The sequence below is a fragment of the Lichenostomus cassidix genome, unplaced genomic scaffold, assembly GCF_008360975.1.
Source record: "Lichenostomus cassidix isolate B80296 unplaced genomic scaffold, HeHo_3.0 HiC_scaffold_37, whole genome shotgun sequence".
NCBI classification, from domain to species: Eukaryota; Metazoa; Chordata; class Aves; order Passeriformes; family Meliphagidae; genus Lichenostomus; species Lichenostomus cassidix.
The window spans coordinates 106,030-130,993 of NW_028147279.1; the positions used below are offsets into that span (position 1 = coordinate 106,030).

Genomic DNA, 24,964 nt, shown 5'->3' on the forward strand with positions numbered 1-24,964 from the left:
CCTCCTGGCCACGCCCCCAAACGATAGCCACGCCCCAACCCATATTTGGCTATAGCCACGCCCCCAATCCCAAATAAGGTGATTTTCCCTCCCAACCGGTTATCCTCCATATAAGGTCATGGCCACGCCCCCGGCCACGCCCATCATTACATCACCGCGCAGACCACGCCCACCCCTAGCTCCGCCCACCGCCACGCGTTCCGCCGTTCCGGGCTCAGGTGAGGGGGGGCGGTTGCCATGGGAACGGGGGCGGGGGGATCCCAAATTTGGGACCCCCGAGATCCTAAATCCCCCCCGAGACCCCAAATCCCCTCCCGAGACCCCAAATATCCCCCCGAGACCCCAAATCCCTCCCCGAGACCCCAAATCCGCCCCCGAGACCCCAAATCACCCCTCGGGACCCCAAATCCCCCCTCGGGACCCCAAATCCCTCCCCGAGACCCCAAATCCGCCCCCGAGACCCCAAATCCGCCCCCGAGATCCCAAATCCGCTCTCGAGACCCCAAATCCCCTCCCGAGACCCCAAATCACCCCTCGGGACCCCAAATCCTCCCCCGAGACCCCAAATCCTCCGAGACCCCAAATCACCCCTCGAGACCCCAAATCCCTCCCCGAGACCCCAAATCCGCCCTCGGGACCCCACCCTCCGGGACCCCAAACTCCCGAGACCCCAAACCCCTCGAGACCCCAAATCCGCCCTCGAGACCCCAAATCCCCTCCCGAGACCCCAAATCCTCCTCCGACCCAAATCCTCCTCCGACCCCAAATCCCTCCCGAGACCCCAAATCCCCCCCCGAGACCCCAAATCCCCCCCCGAGACCCCAAATCCCTCCCCGAGACCCCAAATCCGCCCTCGGGACCCCAAATCCCCTCCCGAGACCCCAAATCCCTCCCCGAGACCCCAAATCCGCCCCCGAGACCCCAAATCCCTCCCCGAGACCCCAAATCCCTCCCCGGGACCCCAAATCCCCTCCCGAGACCCCAAATCCGCCCCCGAGACCCCAAATCCCCTCCCGAGACCCCAAATCCCCTCCCGAGACCCCAAATCCGCCTCTGAGACCCCAAATCCGCCCTCGGGACCCCAAATCCGCCCCCGAGACCCCAAATCCGCCCTCGGGACCCCAAATCCCCTCCCGAGACCCCAAATCCGCCCTCGGGACCCCAAATCCCCTCCCGAGACCCCAAATCCGCCTCTGAGACCCCAAATCCGCCCTCGGGACCCCAAATCCGCCCTCGGGACCCCAAATCCCCCCTCGGGACCCCAAATCCGCCCCCGGGACCCCAAATCCGCCCTCGGGACCCCAACTCTCGAGACCCCACCCTCCCGAGACCCCAATCCCCCCCCGAGACCCCAAATCCCCCCCCGAGACCCCAAATCCGCTCTCGGGACCCCAAATCCGCCCCTGAGCCCCCAAATCCCCCCTCGGGACCCCAAAAGGCCGCGAGACGCGGCGGGAAACCTGCCGGGAGCGAAACCCGCTGGAATGACCCCAAAAATCAGCTCGGGGACCCCAAAAATCACCGGAATGACGCCAAAAATCGTCCCCGGGACCCCAAAATCACCGGAACGACCCCAAAAATCATCTCGGGGACCCCAAATTCAGCGGAATGACCCCAAAAATCGTCCCCGGGACCCCAAAAATCACCCGAATGGCCCCGAAAATCCTCCCCGGGACCCCCAAAATCACCCTCGGGACCCCCAGACCTGCCGCCCGCCCGACCCCAAACCCCCCCCGAGCCCCCCGAGCCCCCAGCCGTGCCCCGAACCTTCCGGAACCCCAAATTCCCTCCCAGGACCCCAAAGCAAAGCCCATGGCGGAGGCGAAGCCCCCTCCCCAGGATCTGCTCTTCAACCCCTCGGCTGACGGCGACCCCCAGGGGGGGCTGGGCAGGTCGGGGGCTTGTTTGGGGGTCCTGGGGGGATTTTGGGGGGCGTTGGGGAGGGGTTAGGGGATTTTTTGGGGTCCTGTGGGGTTTGGGGAGGGGTTGGGGGGCGTTTGGGGGGTCCTGGGGGGCTTGGGGGATTTTGGGAGGTGTTGGGGGTCCTGGGGTTTTTGGGGGATTTGGGGGATTTTGGGGAGGGGTTGGGGGTCCTGGGGGATTTTGGGGCGTTGGGGAGGGTCTGGGGGCGTTTGGGGGCTCCTGGGGTTTTGGGGATTTTGGGGGCTTTATGGAGGGGTTGGGGGTCCTGGGGGGGGCTTTGGGGGATTTTTGGAGGCTTTTAGGGGGGGTTGGGGGCATTTGGGGGTTTTGAAAGGGTCTGGGGGAAGCTGGGGGAATTTGGGGGCATTTTTGGGGCATTTGGGGGTATTTGGGGGTTTGGAGGGGATTTGGGGAGTCTGGGGTGGTTTTGGGGGTTCGGGGGGGGACGTGGGGTTGTTTGGGGGTTTGGGAGGATTTGGGGTCTTCGGACGGCTCTGGGGTTACCCTCGGGGGGATTTGGGGAGGTCTGGGGAGGTTTTTGAGGTAATTTGATTGGGGAAGTTTTGGGGTCCCAAAGAGGATTTGGGGGATTTTTGGGGTCTCTGAAAGGATCTGGGGAAGTTTTGGGATCTCTGAGAGGATTTGGGGGGTTTTTGGGGTCCCTGAGAGGATTTGGGGGGTTTTGGAGGTCCCTGAGAGGATTTGGGGAAGGGTTTGGGGTCTCTGAGGGGATTCGGGGGATTTTTGGGGTCTCTGAGAGGATTTGGGGGATTTTTAGGGTCTCTGAGGGGATTTTTGGGGTCTCTCAGGGTATTTGGGGGGATTTTTGGGCTCAGGGATTTTGGGGCAGTTTTGGGGTGACCCAGCCGTCCCCCCCCGCCCAGGCTGTCGCCCCCCGGCTGGGCGCGGCAGTGGCTGGAGGCGCGGCGGGCGGGGGTCCGGCCCTGGGGGTCGTTCCTGGACCAGCGGCGCTTTGGGGTCCCGCGGGACCTGGGCGAGCTCTGCCGGCGCTTGGGGCACAACGCCGAGAGGTTCCAGAGCAACTACCTCATCCTCTTCCTGGGACTCGTCCTCTACTGCCTGTGAGGGTCTGGGGGTCCTGGGGGTCCTGGGGGGTCCTGGGGGTCCTGGGGGGTCCTGGGGGGGCGGCGGGAGGTGCTTTTGGGGGGATTAGGGGCGATTTTGGGTCATTTTCGGGTGGTTTTGGGGTGTTTGTTGCTGAGATTTCTCCTGATCCTCTTCCTGCGGTTTGTCCTCTGGGGGCTCGGGGAGGGGTCTGGGGTCCCGGGGGTCCGGAGATTTTTCGGGGATTCGGGGCGATTTTGGGTCATTTTCGGGTGGTTTTGGGGTGTTTGTTGCTGAGATTTTTCCTAATCCTCTTCCTGGGGTTTGTCCTCTGTTGCCTTTGAGGGTCTGGGGGGTCCCGGGGTGGGTCTGGGGGCTCGGGGAGGGGTCTGGGGGCTCGGGGAGGGTCTGGAGGTCTCGGGGGGATCCCGGGGAGCATTTTTCGGGGGGATTCGGGGCGGTTTTGGGGCATTTTCAGGCAGTTCTGGGGGTTTTGGGGAAGCAATTCCAGAGGCTTTTCCTCATCCTCTTCCTCGGATTCCTCCGGAATTGGCGGGGGGCGGCGGGGGGCGTTCCCAGTATGGACCAGTCCCTCCCAGTCCCTCCCAGTCCCTCCCAGTCCCCTCCCAGTTCCCTCCCAGTCCCTCCCAGTCCATCCCAGCCCCTCCCAGTGCCTTCCAGCCCCTCCCAATCCCCTCCCAGTCCCTCCCAGTCCCTCCTGTCCATCAGCCCCCCACTCCTCCTCCTCCGTCCTCCCGCCTCAGTTCCTCTTCCTCCCAGTCATTTCAGTCCTCCATCCAGTCCCTCCCTCCTCCCACTTTCCAGTTCCCAGTCCATCTTTCTCCCAGCCTCCCAGTCCTCCTCCTCCCAGTCCCTCCCAGTGTCCCCCAGTCCCCTCCCAGTCCCTCCCAGTGCTCCCAGTAAGCCCAGTTTCCCGCAGCGTCACCTCCCCGCTGCTCCTGGTGGCTCTCGGGGTCTTTGTCGGGGTTGTTGTCGCCGTTCGGCTGCGGGCCAGGGAGGCACCAGTGGTGCTGCTGGGTGAGACTGGGAGCACTGGGAGGGACTGGGAGGGGACTGGGATGGACTGGGAGGGACTGGGATGGACTGGGAGGGACTGGGAGAGGGACTGGGATGGACTGGGATGGACTGGGAGGGAACTGGGATGGACTGGGAGAGGACTGGGAGGGACTGGGAGGGAACTGGGATGGACTGGGATGGGATTGGGGAGGACTGGGAGGGAACTGGGATGGACTGGGAGGGACTGGGATGGACTGGGAGGGAACTGGGATGGACTGGGAGAGGACTGGGATGGACTGGGAGGGAACTGGGATGGACTGGGAGGGACTGGGATGGACTGGGAGGGAACTGGGATGGACTGGGAGAGGACTGGGATGGACTGGGAGGGAACTGGGATGGACTGGGAGGGAACTAGGAGGGAACTGGGAGGGAACTGGGAGGGAACTGGTTTATACTGGGACGGACTGGGAGGGACTGGGAGGGAACTGGGAGGAACTGGGAGGGGATTGGGGCAACTGGGAGGAATCGATCGCAGCCCGGGAATTGACTGGGGGGCACTGGGAGGGACTGGGAGGGACTGGGTCGTACTGGGTTTTCACACTGGTCCATACTGGTCCGTACTGGTCCGTACTGGTCCATACTGGTCCGTACTGGTCCGTACTGGTGCATACTGGTCCATACTGGTCCGTACTGGTCCATACTGGTCCATACTGGTCCATACTGGTCCATACTGGTCCGTACTGGTCCGTACTGGTCCATACTGGTCCGTACTGGTTTCCCCCAGGCCGGGAGCTGACCCCTGCCCACCAGCTGGGCGTGGCCGGGGGGGTCTCGCTGCCCCTCTTCTGGCTGGCAGGAGCAGGAGCTGCTGTCTTCTGGGTGCTGGGTGAGACCCCCGGGAAACCCGACCCCAAAAACCCCCCGGAAAAATCCTCGATCCCAAAAATCCCTCAGAAAAATCCCGACCCCAAAAATCCCCCAAAAAAACCTGACCCCAAAAATTCCCGGAAAAATCCTGACCCCAAAAATCCCTCAGAAAAATCCCTGACCCCAAAATCCCCTGGAAAAAATCCCGACCCCAAAAATCCCCGAGAACATCTCCCAAAAAATCCCTGACCCCAAAAATCCCCCAGAAAAATCCCCCAGAAAAATCCCTGACCCCAAAATCCCCGGAAAATCTCGACCCCAAAAACCCCTGAGAACATCTCCCAAAAAACCCCTGACCCCAAAACCCCCCCAGAAAAAAACCGACCCCAAAACGCCCCCGAGAAAAACCCGACCCCAAGAACCCACCGGAACATCTCCAAAAAAAATCCCTGACCCCAAAAACTCCCCGAAAAAATCCCGACCCCAAAAATCCCCCAGAAAAATCCCCAACCCCAAAACCCCCAGAGAAAACCCGACCCCAAAATCCCCAGAACACCCCAAAAAAATCCTGACCCCAAAATCCCTCAGAAAAATCCCCAATCCCAAAATCCCTGAAAATCCCCGACCCCAAAACCCCCCAGAAAAATCCCGACCCCAAAAGCTCCCGAAAAATCCCCAACCCCAAAAACTCCCCAGAACATCTCCCAAAATCCTTGACCCCAAAATCCCCGGAAAATCCTGACCCCAAAACCCCGGAAAAAATCCTGACCCTAAACCCCCCACCCAAAAAAGAATCCCGACCCCAAAAACCCTCAACAAAGAATCCTGACCCCAAAACCCCCCAGAACACCCAAATTCGCCCCCAAAACCCCCGACCCCAAACCCCCCCGGGATCCCCAGACCCCCCCGCGGTTTTGGGGTTGGTTTTGGGGTGAATCCCGAGTTTTGGGGTTTCCCTGACCCTCTTTCCCCCCCAGGAGCTGCTCTGGTGTTTTTGGGATCTCACGCGGCTTTTCGGCAGCTGGACCCCCCCGAGACCCCCGAGCTGCAGATGGAGCCCGTGTGACCCCCGAAAAAACCCCAAAATCATCCCAAAATCATCCCAAAAACCCCCAAAATCATCCCAAAATCCCCCTGAAACGTGCTGAGACCCCCAAAATCATCCAAAACCGAGACCCCCGAGCTGCAGATGGAGCCCGTGTGACCCCGAAACCCCAAAATCATCCCAAAATCCCCAAAATCATCCCAAAATCATCCCAAAACCCCAAAATCATCCCAAAATCATCCCGAAACGTTGCCCCAAAAATCCCAAAATCCCAAAATCCCCCGAATGTGCTGGAGACCTGAAAAACCCCGAAAGTCATCCCAAAATCCCCCAAAATCATCCCAATCCCCGATCCCCAAAATCCCCAGGAGTGACCCTCCCAAACTCCAGAATCCCCAAAATCTCCCCCGAAACATGCTGAGACCCTCAAACCCCCAGGGCTCATGTGACCCTCCCAAAATCATCCCGGACTCCCAAAATCTTCCCAAAATCACCCAAAATCACCCCAAAAGCTGGCCCCAAAATCCCCCAGGTTAACCCTCCCAAATCCCCCCAAAATCTCCCAAAATCCCCCCAAATGTGCTGAGACCCCCAAAATCTCCCCAAATCCCCTCAAACTCCTCCTCCTCCCCGTTTTTTGGGGTCTCCCCCCCAATTTGGGGACCCCCGAATGTAATAAAGGTGTCACGTGACCTGAATCTCGTGTGTCGAATTTCCCCAAAATTATTCCCCAATTTCGGCCCCTCCCCCCCCCCCGGTTTTGGGACATCCCAAAATCACCCAAAATCACCCAAAATCACCCAAAATCACCCAAAATCCCCCAAAATCCCCCAAAATCATCCCAAATTTGTCAGTCACACCCCCAAATTTCACGATACCCCAAATTTCTCCCCAAAAAATTTTTTTTTCTCCCGAATTTTCGTTGTCCCCAAATATTCCCGCCCCCCGCCGCCCCCAAATTCCCACTTTTTCCCCCCAAAATCCACTCGAGCTCCACTTTCTGCTTTATTTGGTAAATTCCCATTATTTTTTTGGGGTTTTTTTCCCGTTTTTTCCCCATTTTTTGTTTTTTTTTTCCCGCGGGGGGGGAAAGGAAAGAATTTATATATTTTATTTTTTCTTCTTTCTTTTTTTTTTCCCGTTTTTCCCGTTTTTTCCCCCGTTTTTGTTTTCACACGACGACACGGCGGGGGGAGGGGGAGGGGGAGGGGGGAGGGGAGAGACCCCCCCCAAAATATCCCCAGTGCGACCCCTCCCCCTCCCAAAACCCCGGGATTTTTGGGGATTTTTGGGGATTTTTGGGGATTTTTGGGGGTCCAGGAGCCTTTTCGGGGATCCCCCCCATAAGGCGAGGAGCCCCCCCCACCCCTCGAGCCCCCAAATTTCGGGGAGGGGATTTGGGGGGAGGGGGCGCTGGTTTGGGGGGGAGGGGGTGTTTTGGGAAAGGAAATTTTGGGGGGAAAAGGGAATTTTTTGGGGGGGAAAAAGGGGATTTTTTTGGGGGAAAAAGGGGATTTTCGGGTGGGGAAAAGGGGGATTTTGGGGGGTCTCGTGTTGTTTTTTTGGGGGGAGGTCTCGTGGTTTTGGGGATCAGTAGTAGGTTTCCTTCTCCACCCAACCTGGAAAAAAAAGGGGGAAAAGGTGAGGGGTGACCGAAATTCCCAAAATCCCCCAAAATTCCCAAAATTCCCAAAATCCCCCAAAATCCCTAAAATTCCCAAAATCCCCCAAAATTCCCAAAATCCCCAAAATCCCCAAAATTCCCAAAATCCCCCAAAATCCCCAAAATCCCCAAAATACCCGAAATCCAAAAAACCTCCAACTTCCCCCCAAATCACCCCAAAAAAACCTCAAGATTCCCCCAAACCTCCCCAAGACCTCCTCCGAAACCCCCCAAGGCCACCCAGGACCCCCAAAATCCCCCAAATCTTCCCAAATTACCCCAAAATACCCCAAAAAATCCCACCCCGGTCGGTCCAGACTCCCCAAATCCCCCCGAATTCCCCCAAATCCTCCCTAGAGACCCCCAGGATGCTCCTAAACCTCCCCAACCCCTTCCCCAGGACCCCCCGGACTTCCGGAACCTCCCGGGACCCCCGAAATTTTCCCAAAAATGCCCCAAATTTCCCCAAAATGTCCCGAACCTCCGGGATTGCGGCGCAGGATGAGTTTGCGGATCTCGTCGTAGACGAAGATGAGGAAGCTGTAGGGGAAAGCGCAGAACCACCAGCTGGGCCTGGGGGGCGAAATTTGGGGAGGGGGCGTCAGTGGGGGAGCCCGGGGGGGCTTCGGACCCAAAAATGATCAAAACCCCCGCGAAAATCGATAAAAAATAACCCAAAATCGCTGCAAAATAACCCAAAAAACCCGAAATCGCCCCAAAATAACCCGAAATTTCTCCAAAATAACCCGAAATTGCTAAAAAATAACCCGAAATCGCTCAAAAATAACCCAAAATCGCTGCAAAATAACCCAAAAAACCCGAAATCGCTCCAAAATAACCCAAAATTTCTCCAAAATAACCCGAAATTTCTCCAAAACAACCCGAAATTGCTCCAAAATAACCCGAAATTTCTCCAAAATAACCCGAAATTTCTCCAAAACAACCCGAAATTGCTCCAAAATAACCCGAAATTTCTCCAAAATAACCCGAAATGTCTCCAAAATAACCCCAAATTTCTCCAAAATAACCCGAAATTGCTCCAAAATAACCCGAAATTGCTCAAAAATAACCCGAAATTTCTCCAAAATAACTCGAAATTTCTCCAAAATTTCTCCAAAATAAACCGAAATTTCTCCAAAAATAACCCGAAATTTCTCCAAAATAACCCGAAATTTCTCCAAAAATAACCCGAAATTTCTCCAAAAATAACCCGAAATTCCTCCAAAAGAACCCGAAATTGCTCCAAAATAACCCGAAATTTCTCCAAAATTTCTCCAAAATAACCCGAAATCACTCCAAAATAACCCAAAATCTCTCCAAAACAACCCAAAATCTCTCCAAAATAACCCAAAATCTCTCCAAAATAACCCAAAATAACCCGAAATTTCTCCAAAACAACCCGAAATCTCTCCAAAATAACCCGAAATCTCTCCAAAATAACCCGAAATCTCCCCAAAATAACCCAAAATCTCTCCAAAATAACCCAAAATCTCTCCAAAACAACCCGAAATCACTCCAAAACAACCCAAAATCTCCCCAAAACAACCCCAGCTCCGGGCTCACTTCAGCGGATACATGCGCAGAGCCACATCCATCCCGGGGCAGTAGGAGAGGAACGCAGCCAACGCCGTCTCCTCGAACAGCCCGAAAATCAGGATTTTATTCCTGGGAAAACGGGAAAAAACCCACAAAATCCGTCAGCGGGGATCCCCCGGCTCCGGGCAGCCCCAAAAACCTCACCCGCGACCCCCAAAATTTAGGGAATTCCCCCCAAATCCACCCCGATTCCCGCGGGAATTCTGGAGCCCGCGGGGGTGTTGGACTCACCCTAAAACCGCTTTGGGGACCCCAAAATGCTTTCGGAGAGCCCGGGATTTTTTGGGGGACTTTCCCAGGATTTCGGGGACCCTCCCGGGATTTTGGGAACCCCCCAGGATTTTGGGGAACCCCCCAGGATTTTGGAAATCGCCCACATTCAGCCTCCTCCTCCCGGGGATGCAGCATGCTGCTCCCTCGGGAGGTTTTGAAGCTCCCCCGGGTTTTGAGGAGCTCCCCAAAATTTTAGGGACACGCGCGGGATTTCGGGGATTCTCCCAGGATTTCGGGGACCCTCCCAGGGTTTCGGGGAACCCCCAGGATTTCGGGGATTTTCCCAAATCCAGCCAGAGGATCCTAATTCAGGCAGGATCCAGCCGGATCCCAATCCCCCATGGGGTTTCAAAGCCCTCCTAGTTTTTTAGGGATCCCCTCAGGATTTCGGGGATTTTCCCAGAAATTCGGGGAACCCCTAGGATTTAGGGGATTTTCCCAAATCCAGCCAGAGGATCCTAATTCAGGCAGGATCCCAATCCCTAATGGGGTTTCTAAGCCCCCCTAGATTTTTAGGGATCCCCTCAGGATTTTAGGGATTTTCCCAGGATTTCAGGGACCCTTCCAGGGTTTCGAGGAACCCTCCCAGGATTTCGGGGATTTTCCCAAATCCAGCCCCATCCTCCTCCAGAGGATCCTAATTCAGGCAGGATCCCAACCCCTAATGGGGTTTCGAAGCCCTCCCGATTTTTAGGGATCCCCTCAGGATTCCGGGGATTTTCCCAGGATTTCGGGGACCCTCCCAGGGTTTCGGGGAACCCCCCAGGACTTCGGGGATTTTCCCAAATCCAGACAGAGGATCCTATATCAGGCAGGATCCAGCCGGATCCAAATCCCCCATGGGGTTTCAAAGCTCCCCTAGTTTTTTGGGATCCCCTCAGGATTTCGGGGATTTTCCCAGGATTTCGGGGAACCCCCCAGGGGACCCCCAAATCCAGCCCCATCCTCCTCCAGAGGATCCTAATTCAGGTAGGATCCAGCCGGATCCAAATCCCCCATGGGGTTTCGAAGCCCCCCCGATTTTTAGGGATCCCCTCAGGATTTCGGGGACCCCCCGAAGACCCCGGGAACCCGACCCGCCCCCCGGGAAGGAGCCCCCTCCTCACTTCATGCCCTGCTGGAACACGGAGTTGCGCCTGGTCTTGCAGATGATCAGATCTGCCCACTGCACCACCACGATGCTGACGAAGAACGCCGTGTGGCAGGTGAACTCGACCACCTTGCGCTGCTCGTACGTCTGGGGGGCACAGGGGGGTGGCGGTGAGCGACCCCAACCCGAATTATCCCGCCGGGACTCCCCCCGAGAAATCCCCGTCCCGGTGCGACCCCCGGGCTGGGGGGAAGGAAGGGGAGGAGGGAGAGAATTCGAATTCCCAAAAAATATGGGATTTGGGGTGTGAAGATCTCCCTTTTCTGGGAATTGGGATCACAGAGCAACCTCTGCCCCTCTCCCTTGAGTTTCTGCATTTCCCAGGAGTTCAGAGCTCCCGTGCCCACCCCCCGTTTTCAGCAATTCCTGTTTTCGGGGATCCCCGTTTTTAGGGATTCCAGAGATCCCCAAATTTTGGGAATCCCCGTTTTCAGGGAATCCCCATTTCCAGTAATCCCTATTTTCGGGAATCCAAATTTTCGGTAATCCCCATATTCAGGAATCCCCGTTTTCAGGGAATCTCGATTTTCAGGAATCCCCCTTTCCGGTAATCCAAATTTTTCGGGGAATCTCCAATTCCGGTAATCCCGATTTTTCTGAATCCCCATAATCCCGATTTCCCGGGATCCCCCTTTCCGGCAATCCCGATTTTGGGGAATCCCCATTTTCAGCAATCCCCATTTTTGGGAATCCCCGTTTTGGGGGAATCCGCATTTCCGGTAATCCCAATTTTTCGGGTAATCCCCCGTTCCCACAATCCCGATTCCCGGGACCCCGCCCGGCCCCGCACGCACCCACTGCTGCCCGTAGGAATCCTCCAGGTCGTTGATGGTCCGATCGTCCCAGCGCAGCCGAATCCCCACCAGGCACGAGGGCAGAAATCCGTTCTCCGCCAGGATCACGAAGTACGAGAAGAACCCGCCGAGCGCCTGGATCATCCCTGCGGGAAACCGCGGCTCAGGGGGGTCCTGGGCAGCCCTGGTCACCGCCTGGCCACCGCCTGGCCAGCCCCGGGTCACCCCTGGTCACCCCGGGCCACCCCCTGGTCACCTCCTGGTCACCCCCAGAGCCCCTGGTCACTGCCTGGCCACCGGCTGGTCACCCCTGGCCACCCCCTGGTCACCACTTGGTCACCCCTTGGTCACCCCTGGTCACTCCCTGGGCAGCCCTGGTCACCGGCTGGCCACCCCTTGGTCACCGCCGGACCGCCTGGTCATCCTCTGGTCACTGCCTGGTCACCCCTAGTCACCCCCTGGTCACCCCCTGGTTATCCCCTGGTTACCCTCTGGTCACTGCCTGGTCACCCTCTGGTCACCTCCTGGTCACTCCCTGGTCACCCCTGGTCACTCCCTGGTCACCCCCAGACCCCCTGGTCACCCCTGGTCACCCCTGGTCACCCCTGGTCACCCCCAGACCCCCTGGTCACCCCCTGGTCACCCCCTGGTCACCCCCTGGTCACCCCTGGTCACTCCAGGTCACCCCTGGTCACTCCCCGGTCACTCCCTGGTCACTCCCTGGTCACCCCTGGCCACCGCTGGCCACCGCTGGTCACTCCGTACCGATCTGCCCGTAGGCCATGCTGATGAGGCGCTCGTTGACCAGCTTGTCGCTGCGCGGGTTGCGCGGCTGTCGCTTCATGATGTCACTCTCGGCAGCCTCGTAGGCCAGCGAGATGGCGGGGACCTGCGGGGACACCCCGAGGGGACACCCCGAGGGGACACCCCGAGGGGCTCTGGGTTTGGGGGGTCCCGAAATAAAGGGGGTGGGGGCCGTTTGGGGGATTGCTGTGGGGCTGGAGGGTCTCGGGGGGGATGGGAAAAGGGGAATCCCCCCGGATTTGGGGGGTTTGGGGTCCCCAGGGTGGCTGGAGAGGGGAGCTCGGGAGGGTGGGAGTTGCCTAAATTCCCAGTGCAGGGATTTGGGATCTCTGGGGTGGGTTTGGGGTCTCTGGGTGGATTTTGGGGTTTCTGGGGTGGATTTGGGGTCTCTGGGGTGGATTTTGGGGGTTCCTGGGGTGGATTTTGGGGTTCCTGGGGTGGATTTTGGGGTTCCTGGGGTGGATTTTGGTGTTCCTGGGATGGATTTGGGAACTCTGGGGTGGATTTAGGGTTCCTGGAGCAGATTTTGGGGTTCCTGGGATGGATTTAGGGTCTATGGGATGTATTTAGGGTCGCCCCTCACCATGTCGGTGCCCAGGTCGATGCAGAGGATGGTGATGGTGCCCAGGGGCAGAGGGATTAGGGGTTTGGGTTGGGTTTGGGATCTCTGGGGTGGATTTAGGGTTCCTGGGATGAATTTTGGGATCCCTGGAGCAGATTTTGGGGTCTCTGCGGTGGATTTGGGGTTCCTGGAGCAGATTTTGGGGTCTCTAGGGCGGATTTTGGGGTCGCCCCTCACCATGTCGGTGCCCAGGTCGATGCAGAGGATGGTGATGGTGCCCAGGGGCAGAGGGATTAGGAGTTCTGGGGTGGGTTTGGGGTCTCTGGGGTGGATTTTGGGGTTCCTGGAGCGGATTTTGGGGTCCCTGGGATGGATTTAGGGTCTCCCCATACCATGTCGGTGCCCAGGTCGATGCAGAGGATGGTGATGGTGCCCAGGGGCAGAGGGATTAGGGGTTCTGGGATGGGTTTGGGGTCTCTGGGGTGGATTTGGGGTCTCTGGGGTGGATTTTGGGGTTCCTGGAGCGGATTTTGGGGTCTCTGGGGTGGATTTAGGGTCTGCCCATACCATGTCGGTGCCCAGGTCGATGCAGAGGATGGTGATGGTGCCCAGGGGCAGAGGGATGTTGGCCATGATGAAGAGCAGGAACGGGGTGATCTCGGGGATGTTGCTGGTCAAGGTGTAGGCGATGGACTTCTTCAGGTTATCAAAGATCAGCCTCCCTGCGGGGGACACCGGGTGTCACCCAGGGCCCCAAAACCCCCCGGTTTCACCCCAAAACGGGCTCGGCCGGACCTTCCTCGACGCCGGTGACGATGGAGGCGAAGTTGTCGTCCAGCAGGATCATGTCGGCAGCCTGCTTGGACACGTCCGAGCCCGCGATGCCCATGGCCACCCCGATGTCCGCCTTCTTCAGCGCCGGAGAGTCGTTGACGCCGTCACCGGTCACCGCCACGATGGCGCCCTGGGGACACGGGGACAGCGGGGTGAGCGGGGGGAGTGGGGATATGGGGACAGTGGGGATATAGGGACAGTGGGGACACAGGGACAGCGGGGATATGGGGACATGGGGACACGGGGACAGCGGGGTGAGCGGGGAGTGGGACAGTGGGGATATGGGGACAGCGGGGATATGGGGACATGGGGACAGCGGGGTGAGCGGGGGGAGTGGGGATATGGGGACATGGGGACACAGGGACAGCAGGGTGAGCGGGGAGTGGGGACACGGGACAGCGGTGAGCGGGGCAGGGATATGGGGAATGGGGATATGGGGACAGTGGAGTGACAGGGGACAGTGGGGATATGGGGACATGGGGACACGGGGACAGCGGGGTGAGCGGGGGGGAGTGCGGGTACAGGGACAGTGGGGTGACAGGGGTCAGTGGGGACAGTTGGGACAGTGCGGATATGGGGACAGTGGGGTGACAGGGGACAGTGGGGGCAGTGCGGATATGGGGACAGTGGGGTGAGCGGGGTGAGTGGGGGCAGTGGGGATATAGGGACAATGGGGTGACAGGGGACAGTGGGGACAGTGCAGATATGGGGACAATGGGGTGAGCGGGGTGAGCGGGGGCAGTGGGGACAGTGGGGACAGTGGGGACAGTGGGGTGAGCGGGGGCAGTGCGGATATGGGGACATTGGGGGACAGTGGGGTGACAAGGGACAGTGGGGACAGTGCGGACATGGGGACAATGGGGTGAGCGGGGTGAGCGGGGGCAGTGGGGACAGTGGGGATATAGGGACAGTGGGGACAGTGCAGATATGGGGACAATGGAGATAGTGGGGCCAGTGGGGACATGGGGACATTGGGGATTTTGCATTCCCAGGGGCAGTTTTGGGGTCCCAAGGCCAGTTTTGGGGTCCCAGGGCCAGTTTTGGGTTCCCAGGGGCAGTTTCAGTTTCCCAGGGGCAGTTTCGGGTTCCCAGGTGCAGTTTTGGGGTCCCAGGGGCACTATCAGGTTCCCAGGGGCAGTTTTGGGTTCCCAGGGGCAGTTTTGGTTTCCCAGGGGCAGTTTTTGGGTTCCCAGGGGCAGTTTCGGGTTCCCAGGGGCAGTTTTGGGTTCCCAGGGGCAGTTTTGGGGTCCCAGGGGCAGTTTCGGGACCCCAGGGGCAGTTTTGGATTCTCAGGGGCAGTTTTTGGGGTCCCAGGGACAGTTCTGGGGTTGCCCCCACCTGTCTCTGGCACCCCTCGACGATGATGAGCTTCTGCTGCGGGGAGGTTCTGGCAAAGACGATCTCGGTGTGGTTCTGCAGGATCTCATCGATCTGCTCCGAGCTCATGTCCTTCAGGTCTGTCCCATGGATCACACAGGCCTTGGCGTCCCTGGGAACCCCAAAAACGTCACCCCAAAAACGGCTCCGAAACCCCAAAGTGGCACAAAATCCCATAAATGTCACTGAGCCCCGGAATCGCCCAGCGCAGCCCTCTGTCCGTCCTGCTGGGTCACTCGGGGATTGGTGTCCATCCCAAACCTCACATTGTCACCCAAAACCCCACATTGTCACCCCAAACCCCACATTATTTTCACCCCAAACCCCACGTTTTCACCCCAAACCCCACATTTTCACCCCAAACCCCACATTGTCACCCCAAACCCCACATTTTCACCCCAAACCCCACATTTTCACCCCCAAACCCACATTTTCACCCCAAAACCCACATTTTCACCCCAAAACCCACATTTTCACCCCAAAACCCATATTGTCACCCCAAATCCCACGTTTTCACCCCAAAACCCATATTGTCACCCCAAATCCCACATTTTCACCCCAAATCCCACGTTTCCACCCCAAACCCCACGTTTTCACCCCAAACCTGACTCCGGAGCCCCGTTCTGCGCCCCGAGGTCTCACCTGGGGTTCACCTGGCTCACGGGGATGTTCAGCCGCGCCGCGATGTCCTCCACGGTCTCGTTGCCCTCGGAAATGATCCCAACGCCCTTGGCGATGGCCTTGGCCGTGATCGGGTGGTCACCGGTGACCATGATCACCTGGGGGGACAGCGGGGGTCACCCCCTGCTCCGGGAGGGTCCCTGGGGGGGTTTTGGGGCGTTTCGGGGGGTTTTGGGGGGGTCTCGGGGTCCCGCTTTGCTCCCGACAATTGGCGCTCGCTGCCGGCGCTGCGGGGAGGGGACAGGGAGGGGACAGGGAGGGGACAGGAGAGGGGACAGGGGAATTTGGGAATTCAGGGAAGGATTTGGGGGTTCGGGGGGTCGGGGGGATTCGGGGAGAAAGGGCTGGGGTGGATTTGGGGGTCTCTGGGTGGGTTTTGGGGGGTCTGGGGGTCCCGCTTTACTCCCGACAATTGTCACTCTGCCGGAGCTGCGGGGAGGGACAGGGGATGTGACAGGGGAGGGGACAGGGGAGGGGACAGGGGATGTGACAGGGGAGGGGACAGGGGAGGTCTGGGGGGATTCGGGAATTCAGGGAAGAGTTTGGGAGTTCCAGGGCATATTTGAGGGTTCAGAGGTGGTTTTGGGGGTCCTGGGGAGGATTTTGGGGGCCCTGGAGGGGATTTGGGGGATCTGGGGGTCGCACTTTCCTCCCGACAATTGTCACTCTCTGCCGGCGCTGCGGGGAGGGGACAGAGGAGGGGACAGGGGAGGGGACAGAGGAGGGGACAGGGGAGGTCCAGGGGGATTCGGGAATTCCGGGGAGGATCCGGGGGGCCCGCGGGGGTTTCGGGGGTCGCGGGGGTCGCACCTTGATGCCCGCGCTGCGGCATTTCCCCACGGCGTCGGGCACGGCGGCTCGGGGAGGGTCGATCATGGACATGAGACCCACGAAGCACAGGTTGTCGGTGGCGAAGTTCACGTCGTCGCAGTCGAAGGCGAAGCCTTTGGGGTATTGCTCCTCGGGCAGGTAGAAGTGGCAGAAACCTGCGGGGGTGGAGCGCCGAATCGGCCCCGAATCAGCCCAAAATATGCTCCCGAAATCAGCCTGATATCAGCCCCGAATCACCCCGAAATCAGCCTGATATCAGCTCCAAATCAGCCTGAAATGGCCCCAAATCGCCCTGAAATCAGCCTGATATCAGCCCGAATCACCCCGAAATCAGGCCCAAATCAGCCCAAAATATCCCCCCGAGATCAGCCTGAAATCACCCCGAAATCAGCCTGATATCAGCTCCAAATCAGCCTGAAATCGCCCCAAATCGCCCCGAAATCAGCCTGATATCAGCCCCAAGTCAGCCCAAAATATGCCCCCGAAATCAGCCTGAAATCAGCCTGATATCAGCCCCGAATCACCCCAAAATCAGCCCCAGATCAGCCCCAAATCGCCCTAAAATCAGCCCCAAGTCAGCCCAAAATATGCCCCCGAAATCAGCCTGAAATGGCCCCGAAATCAGCCCCAGATCAGCCCCGAATCACCCCAAAATCAGCCTGATATCAGCCCCAAATCTCCCTAAAATCAGCCCCAAATCAGCCCAAAATATCCCCCCGAAATCACCCCGAGATCGCCCCGAAATCAGCCTGATATCAGCCCCGAATCAGCCCCAAATCACCGCTAAATCACCCCAAAATCACCCCAAAATCACCTTTAAATCACCCCAAAATCGCCCCAAAATCACTCCCAGACACCCTCAGAACCTCCCCAGATCGCCACCGATCCCCGAGCCCCCTCCTCATCCTCTCCCACCCCATCCCCACCTCCTCCTCCGCCGTATCACCCCAAAACCCCCAAAACCCCCAAAACCCCCAAAACCCCCCAAAACCCCCAAATTCCCACTCCCAAACCCCGAAACCCACCGAGCACCCTCTCGCCCAGCCCGCCCAGCTCCAGGTAGGCGTTCTGGAAAGCTTCCTTCATCTCCTCGTCCAGCGGCTGCTCCTTGCCCTGCAGCAGGATGGTGGAGCAGCGATCCAGGATGCGCTCCGGAGCTCCCTTCATCACCAGCAGGTACCGGTTGTCGTTGGGATCTTCGGTCTCGTGGATGGAGAGCTGCGGAAAAATGGGAATTTTGGGGTTTTTTTAAAGGGGTTTTGTGCTCTGGGAATTTGGGGAGGGGGGATTAGCTGCGGAAAAATGGGGATTTTGGGGTTGGGGGTAGGCAGGGGGGAGTTGTGCCACCCGCGGTGGGAGTTAAAGGGCGGCGGTGGGGAAAAAAATGGGAATTTTTGGGTTTTTTTAAAGGGGTTTTGTGTGCTGGGAATTTGGGGAGGGGGATTGGGGGAGGGGAATTTTGGGGAGATTGGGGGAACTGGGGTTGGGAATATGTGGGAAATTGGGGGAAATTGGGGGAAATTGGGGGAAAATTGGGAGGAAATTGGGAGGAAATTGGGAGGAATTGGGGGAATTGGAATTGTGGGAAATTGGGAGGAAATTGGGGGAAATTGGGAGGAAATTGGGAGGAAATTGGGGGAAATTGGGAGGAAATTGGGAGGAAATTGGGGGAAATTGGGAGGAAATTGGAGGAAATTGGGGGAAATTGGGGGAAATTGGGAGGGAAATTGGGGGGAAATTGGGGGGAAATTGGGAGGAAATTGGGAGGAAATCGGGGTTTGTGGGGAAATTGTGGGGAAATTGGGAGGAAATTGGGATAAAATCATGGGTTGTGGGGCTGGGGGTTAAACTTGGGATTTGGGGAATGGGGGAGAAATTTGGGTTCCCAACCCCGCGGATTTTTTGGGATCCCCGCGGGTTTTTTTTGGGGATTTTTCGGGGCTACCTGGTACTTGTTGGTGGAGTTGAAGGGAATCTCAGCCACTTTCTTGTTCCTCTCCCGCATGACCTTGACGGAGCCCGAGGAGAGCTCGATGCACTTCAGCAGCGCCGATTCCGAGGCGTCCCCAGCCACGTCCCGCTGCGGGGAAACCCCAAAATCCCGGGTTCGCACCCCAAAAATCCCCCGGGAATCCCCCCCAGGCCTGCGAGTCCCTCGGGAAGCACAAAACCAGCGCCCGGGAGTGAAGAGAATTCCCCAAATTCTGCTCCTGGGGACTCCCAGGGACCCCAAAAATCCCCCAAAAACCCCTGAAAAGCCCCCCGGGAGCCCCACCTTGAGGATGGGGACATTCTCCTGTCCCCCCTTGAACACGGCGCGGTTGCAGAGCCCGGCGATGTGGCTCAGGGCGACCCAGGTGGGCGAGCTCTTGTCGAAGGCAGTGCCTGGGGGGGAAAGGGGTTAGAATCGCCCAGTATCCCCCAGTATGGACCAGTATCGCCCAGTACGAACCAGTCTGGCCAAGTCTGACCGAGTCTGCAGCCCCAAATCTCCCCTAAATCGCCCCAAACTCCCATCCCGCCCCCCCTTTTTCCCCTCCCAGTAACTCCCAGTTACTCCCAGTAACTCCCAGTAACCACTTGGGTAACTCCCAGTACCCCCAGTCCCCCTCCAATCCCCCAATCCCATCCCGAACCCCCTCAAACCCCCTCAAAGCCCCCTAAAAACCCCTAAAGCCCCCTAAAGTCCCCCGGGCTTCATCCCACTCCCCGTTTTTTCCCCACCTCGCCCTCCCAGTCCCTCCCAGTGTCACTCCCAGTCCCTCCCAGTTCCCGTCACTCCCAGTGGCTCTCAGTCACTCCCAGTACTCTCCACTATCCCCCAATCCCATCCCGAACCCCCTCAAAACCCCCCAAACCGCCCAAAGTCCCCCAAACCCCCATCCCAAATCCCCGTTTTTTCCCCACCTCTCCCTCCCAGTCCCTCCCAGTCCCTCCCAGTGGCTCCCCAGTCCCTTCCAGTACTCTCCAGTACCCCTCAATCCAGTCCCAAACCCCCTCAAACCCCAAACCCCCAAAACCGCCCAAAGCCCCCCAAATCCCCATCCCAAATCCCCGTTTTTTCCCCACCTCGCCCTCCCAGTCCCTCCCAGTCCCTCCCAGTCGCTCCCAGTCCCTCCCAGTACTCTCCAGTATCCCCCAATTCCATCCCGAACCCCTCAAACCCCCTCAAAGCCCCTCAAAACCACCCAAAGCCCCCCAAACCCCCATCCCAAATCCCCATTTTTTCCCCACCTCGCCCTCCCAGTCCCTCCCAGTCCCTCTCAGTTCCCTCCCAGTCACTCCCAGTGGCTCCCAGTGCCCCCCCGGCTCACCGGACTGGTCCTCGGTGGTGTCAGCCTCGTGGATCTGGTTGTCGAACCACATGTGGGCCACAGTCATGCGGTTCTGGGTCAGCGTCCCCGTCTTGTCCGAGCAGATGGTGGACGTCGAGCCCAAGGTCTCCACGGCCTCCAGGTTCTTCACCAGGCAGTTCTTCCGAGCCATCCGCTTGGCTGTCAGCGTCAGGCAGACCTGGGGAGGGGGCCCGAGTGGGTCTGGGGGCTTCGGGGGGGTCGGTTTGGGGGGTGGAGACCCCAAAAATCCCGAAAAATGTCCCCGAAAATTGAAGCTGAAAGCACCTCGGGGAGTCTTCTATAGAGAATCCCATGGAAATCTGGGATTTTCCAGTTCTGGGGGATCTCAAATGGGTCTGGGGGCTCCTAAATGGGTCTGGGAGTTCCTAAATGGGTCTGGGGGCTGCAGGAGCCGCGTTTCGGGGTCCCCAAAACCCCCCAAAATGGCACTGATTCCTCTCCCGGTGTTCTCCCAGTCCCTCCCAGTCCAATCCCAGTCCATCCCAGTCCATCCCAGTCCCTCCCAGTCCATCCCAGTCCATCCCAGTCCATCCCAGTCCATCCCAGTCCATCCCAGTCCATCCCAGTCCCTCCCAGTCCCTCCCAGTGTCCCCAGCCCCTCACCGTGACGGTGGCCAGCAGCCCCTCGGGCACGTTAGCCACGATGATGCCGATGAGGAAGATGATGGTGTAACCCCTAACACACCCCAGTCCATCCCAGTCCATCCCAGTCCATCCCAGTCCAATCCCAGTCCATCCCAGTCCAATCCCAGTCCCTCCCAGTCCCTCCCAGTCCTTCCCAGTCCTTCCCAGTTCCCTCCCAGTCCCTCCCAGTCCAATCCCAGTCCATCCCAGTCCAATCCCAGTCCATCCCAGTCCATCCCAGTCCATCCCAGTCCCTCCCAGTCCAATCCCAGTCCCTCCCAGTGTCCCCAGCCCCTCACCGTGACGGTGGCCAGCAGCCCCTCGGGCACGTTAGCCACAATAATCCCGATGAGGAAGATGACGGCCTCGAGCCAGGTGTAGCCCAGGATGAGGGAGAGGATGAAGAAGGAGATTCCCAGGAAAACTGCCACGCCGGTGATCAGCTGGATGAAGTGCTCGATCTCCACCGCGATCGGCGTCTTGCCCACCTCCAGCCCCGAGGCCAGCGTGGCGATCCTGCCCATCACCGTCCGGTCGCCCGTGGCGATCACCACGCCGCGCGCCGTGCCTGGGGAACGGGGCGAAAACGGGGGAAAAAGGGGAAAAAACGGGGAAAAACGGGGAAAAAATGGGAAAAACGGTGAAAAAACGGGGAGAAAAGGGTTAAAAACGGGGAGAAAAGGGTTAAAAACGGGAGAGAAATGGCGAAAAGTTGGATGAGGAGATGAAGTTTCTCCCGAAGTGGAGGTGAATTGGTTCTGGGAGGGAAAAAAATGGGGTTGTGGTGCTCAAAAATGGGTTCGGGATGCTCGAAATTGGGTGGGAAAGGGGGAAAAATGGGAAAAAAATGGGAAAAAATGGGGAAAAAATGGGAAAAAATGGGGAAAAAATGGGAAAAAATGGGAAAAAATGGGAAAAAATGGGAAAAAATGGGAAAAATGGGGAAAAAATGGGGAAAAATGGAATGGGAATGGGAAAAATGGGGTTTTCCTGCCCATTTTTTGGGACTAAAAATCGCTATTTTATCCCCTCCGACCCTCCTTTTCCTGCCGGTTTTTGGGGCTAAAAATCGCTATTTTACACCCTCCGACCCCCCATTTCCTGCCGGTTTTTGGGGCTAAAAATCGCCATTTTATACCCTTTTCCTGCCCGTTTTTGGGGCTAAAAATCGCTATTTTATACCCTTTTCCTGCCCGTTTTTGGGGCTAAAAATCGCTATTTTATACCCTTTTCCTGCCCGTTTTTGGGGCTAAAAATCGCTATTTTGAGCCCTTTTCCTGCCGGTTTTTGGGGTTAAAAATCGCTATTTCATACCCTTTTCCTGCCCGTTTTTGGGGCTAAAAATCGTCATTTTATACCCTTTTCCTGCCGGTTTTTGGGGCTAAAAATCGCTATTTTATACCCTTTTCCTGCCGGTTTTTGGGGCTAAAAATCGTCATTTTATACCCTTTTCCTGCCGGTTTTTGGGGCTAAAAATCGCTATTTTATACCCTTTTCCTGCCCGTTTTTGGGGCTAAAAATCTCTATTTTTATACCCTTTTCCTGCCCGTTTTTGGGGCTAAAAATCGCTATTTTGGGCCCTCCGACCCTCGTTTTTGGGGCTAAAAATCGTCATTTTATGCCCTTTTCCTGCCCGTTTTTGGGGCTAAAAATCGCTATTTTATACCCTTTTCCTGCCCGTTTTTGGGGCTAAAAATCGCTATTTTGTACCCTTTTCCTGCCCGTTTTTGGGGCTAAAAATCGCCATTTTACACCCTTTTCCTACCGGTTTTTGGGGCTAAAAATCGCCATTTTATACCCTTTTCCTGCCCGTTTTTGGGGCTAAAAATCGCTATTTTGAGCCCTTTTCCCGCCCGTTTTTGGGGCTAAAAATCGCTATTTTGAGCCCTTTTCCTGCCGGTTTTTGGGGCTAAAAATCGTCATTTTATACCCTTTTCCCGCCGGTTCTTGGGGCTAAAAATCGCTATTTTGAGCCCTTTTCCCGCCGGTTTTTGGCGCTCCCCGCCCCTCGGGAACTCCCCAAATTCCCGGGATTTCCCCCCAAATTTCGGGACCCCCCGGGCTCACCCTCCACGCAGTTGGTGGAGAAGAAGGTGATGTTTCGAGTCTCCAGCGGGTTGTCGTGGGTGCAGTCGGGCGATCGCGTCTGCGGCTCCGACTCGCCGGTCAGCGAGGAATTGTCCACCTGCGGCCGGTTTGGGGCGAATTCCCGGGATTTAGGGAAAATTCGGGGATTTTTTGGGGAGATTCGTGTGGGGTTTGGGGGAGCTGAGGGGGTTTAAATGGGATTTTTGGGGTTTTTTTGGGGTTTTTTTCTGGTTTTTTGGGGGAATTTCGAGGGGTTTAAATTGAAATGGATTTAAATCGAAATGGATTTAAATCGAAATGGATTTAAATTGAAATGAATTTAAATTTAAAAGGGTTAAAATTTAAATGGGTTTAAATCTGTGGGGCTTTAAAGGGGTTTTAGGGGATCCCAAAGCGGGTCTTGGGAGGTTAAAAGGGTTTGGGGATTTTTTTTTTTTGGGATTTTTTTGGGGAGGAGGTCCCTCGATTTGGATTTGGGGAGAATTTCTCTGGATTTTCGGGGATTTTTGGGCGTTTCCATGGATTTTTTGGGGGGAAATCCCTGGATTTGGGACATCCCCAGACTCTGGGGTTATCCCCGAATTCCAAAATCGCCCCAAATCCCATTTCCCCCCAAATTTGGGATTTTAATTCCCTTTTCTCCCCCAAATTTGGCATTTTAATTCCGTTTTCTCCCCAAATTTGGGATTTTAATTCCTTTTCCCACCCAAATTTGGGATTTTAATTCCCTTTTCTCCCCCAAATTTGGGATTTCAATTCCCTTTTCTCCCCCAAATTTGGGATTTTGTTCCCTTTTCCCCCCCTAAATTTGGGATCTTAATTCCCTTTTCCCACCCAAATTTGGGATTTTAATTCCCTTTTCCCCCCCAAATTTGGGATCTTAATTCCCTTTTCCCCCCCAAATTTCGGATTTAATTCCGTTTTCTCCCCCAAATTTGGCATTTTAATTCCCTTTTCCCCCCCAAATTTGGGATTTCAATTCCCTTTTCCCCCCAAATTTGGGATTTAATTCCCTTTTCCCACCCAAATTTGGCATTTTAATTCCCTTTTCCCCCCAAATTTGGGATTTTAATTCCCTTTTCTCCCCCAAATTTGGCATTTTAATTCCCTTTTCTCCCCAAATTTGGCATTTTAATTCCCTTTTCTCCCCCAAATTTGGGATTTTAATTCCGTTTCCCCCCAAATTTGGGATTTTAATTCCCTTTTCTCCCCCAAATTTGGCATTTTAATTCCCTTTCCTCCCCCAAATTTGGCATTTTAATTCCCTTTTCTCCCCCAAATTTGGGATTTTAATTCCTTTTTCTCCCCCAAATTTGGGATCTTAATTCCCTTTTCTCCCCCAAATTTGGGATTTTAATTCCCTTTTCCCCCCAAATTTGGGATTTTAATTCCCTTTTCTCCCCCAAATTTGGGATTTTAATTCCCTTTTCCCACCCAAATTTGGCATTTTAATTCCCTTTTCTCCCCCAAATTTGGGATTTTAATTCCCTTTTCCCCCCCAAATTTGGGATTTTAATTCCCTTTTCCCCCCCAAATTTGGGATCTTAATTCCCTTTTCCCACCCAAATTTGGGATTTTAGTTCCCTTTTCTCCCCAAATTTCGGATTTAATTCCCTTTTCCCCCCCAAATTTGGGATTTTAATTCCCTTTTCTCCCCAAATTTGGGATCTTAGTTCCCTTTTCTCCCCCAAATTTGGCATTTTAATTCCGTTTTCTCCCCAAATTTGGGATTTTAATTCCGTTTTCTCCCCAAATTTGGGATTTTAATTCCCTTTTCCCCCAAATTTGGCATTTTAATTCCCTTTCCTCCCCCAAATTTGGGATTTTAATTCCGTTTTCTCCCCTAAATTTGGGATTTTAGTTCCCTTTTCTCCCCCAAATTTGGGATTTTAATTCCCTTTCCTCCCCCCAATTTCGGTTTTTTTTTTCCCGGCACTCCTGGCGATTCTCGGGGATTTTTTTGGGGGGAATTCCGGGGGTTTCGGGTCTCGCACCTTGCAGCCGTGGGCGGAGATGATCCGCAGGTCAGCAGGGACTCTGTCGCCACCCTTGACCTCCACCAGGTCCCCAACCACGACCTCCTCGGCGTTCACCTGCATCTTCTCGCCCTCGCGGATCACCAGGGCTTGCTGCAATTCCGGGAAGTTTTGGGGGGATTTTTAGGGAATTTTTTGGGAATTTTTGGGAATTTTTTGGGGAATTTTTTGGGAATTTTTGGGGAATTTTTAGGGAATTTTTTGGGATTTTTTGGGAATTTTTTAGGGAATTTTTTGGGAATTTTTGGGGAATTTTTTGGGAATTTTTGGGGAATTTTTGGGGATTTTTTGGGGAATTTTTGGGGAATTTTTGGGAATTTTTTGAGAATTTTTAGGGAATTTTTGGGGATTTTTTGGGGAATTTTTAGGGAATTTTTG

General features: G+C 56.2%; 2 protein-coding genes across 3 annotated transcripts in view; one reads left to right on the forward strand and one right to left on the reverse strand.

Annotated features, from left to right (window-relative positions):
- Positions 1–119: 119 nt before the first annotated feature.
- On the forward strand, positions 120–6,750 carry RABAC1 (Rab acceptor 1). Its single transcript, XM_085044707.1, has 8 exons — positions 120–231; positions 1,810–1,892; positions 2,808–3,005; positions 3,929–4,026; positions 4,790–4,891; positions 5,850–5,942; positions 6,009–6,033; positions 6,735–6,750. Exons 2-6 carry the CDS (start codon positions 1,813–1,815, stop codon positions 5,936–5,938), a joined length of 567 nt encoding a protein of 188 aa, XP_084900833.1. The 5' UTR covers positions 120–231; positions 1,810–1,812; the 3' UTR covers positions 5,939–5,942; positions 6,009–6,033; positions 6,735–6,750.
- A 644-nt stretch (positions 6,751–7,394) lies between these two features.
- Positions 7,395–24,964, reverse strand: part of ATP1A3 (ATPase Na+/K+ transporting subunit alpha 3) — a 53,570-nt gene continuing 36,000 nt past the window's right edge. For both annotated transcript variants that reach the window (XM_085044664.1, XM_085044663.1), the window contains exons 6-23: positions 24,545–24,679; positions 22,530–22,647; positions 20,762–21,030; positions 19,797–19,995; positions 18,758–18,867; positions 18,428–18,562; positions 17,508–17,700; positions 16,462–16,637; positions 15,613–15,749; positions 14,932–15,082; positions 13,555–13,723; positions 13,327–13,481; positions 12,159–12,282; positions 11,394–11,539; positions 10,556–10,686; positions 9,144–9,245; positions 8,062–8,153; positions 7,395–7,536 (exon numbers count right to left, since the gene is read on the reverse strand). In XM_085044664.1, coding sequence (XP_084900790.1) covers positions 7,508–7,536; positions 8,062–8,153; positions 9,144–9,245; positions 10,556–10,686; positions 11,394–11,539; positions 12,159–12,282; positions 13,327–13,481; positions 13,555–13,723; positions 14,932–15,082; positions 15,613–15,749; positions 16,462–16,637; positions 17,508–17,700; positions 18,428–18,562; positions 18,758–18,867; positions 19,797–19,995; positions 20,762–21,030; positions 22,530–22,647; positions 24,545–24,679 — 2,571 coding nt within the window. In that variant the 3' untranslated portion in view covers positions 7,395–7,507. The remainder of the gene's footprint in view (positions 7,537–8,061; positions 8,154–9,143; positions 9,246–10,555; positions 10,687–11,393; positions 11,540–12,158; positions 12,283–13,326; positions 13,482–13,554; positions 13,724–14,931; positions 15,083–15,612; positions 15,750–16,461; positions 16,638–17,507; positions 17,701–18,427; positions 18,563–18,757; positions 18,868–19,796; positions 19,996–20,761; positions 21,031–22,529; positions 22,648–24,544; positions 24,680–24,964) is intronic.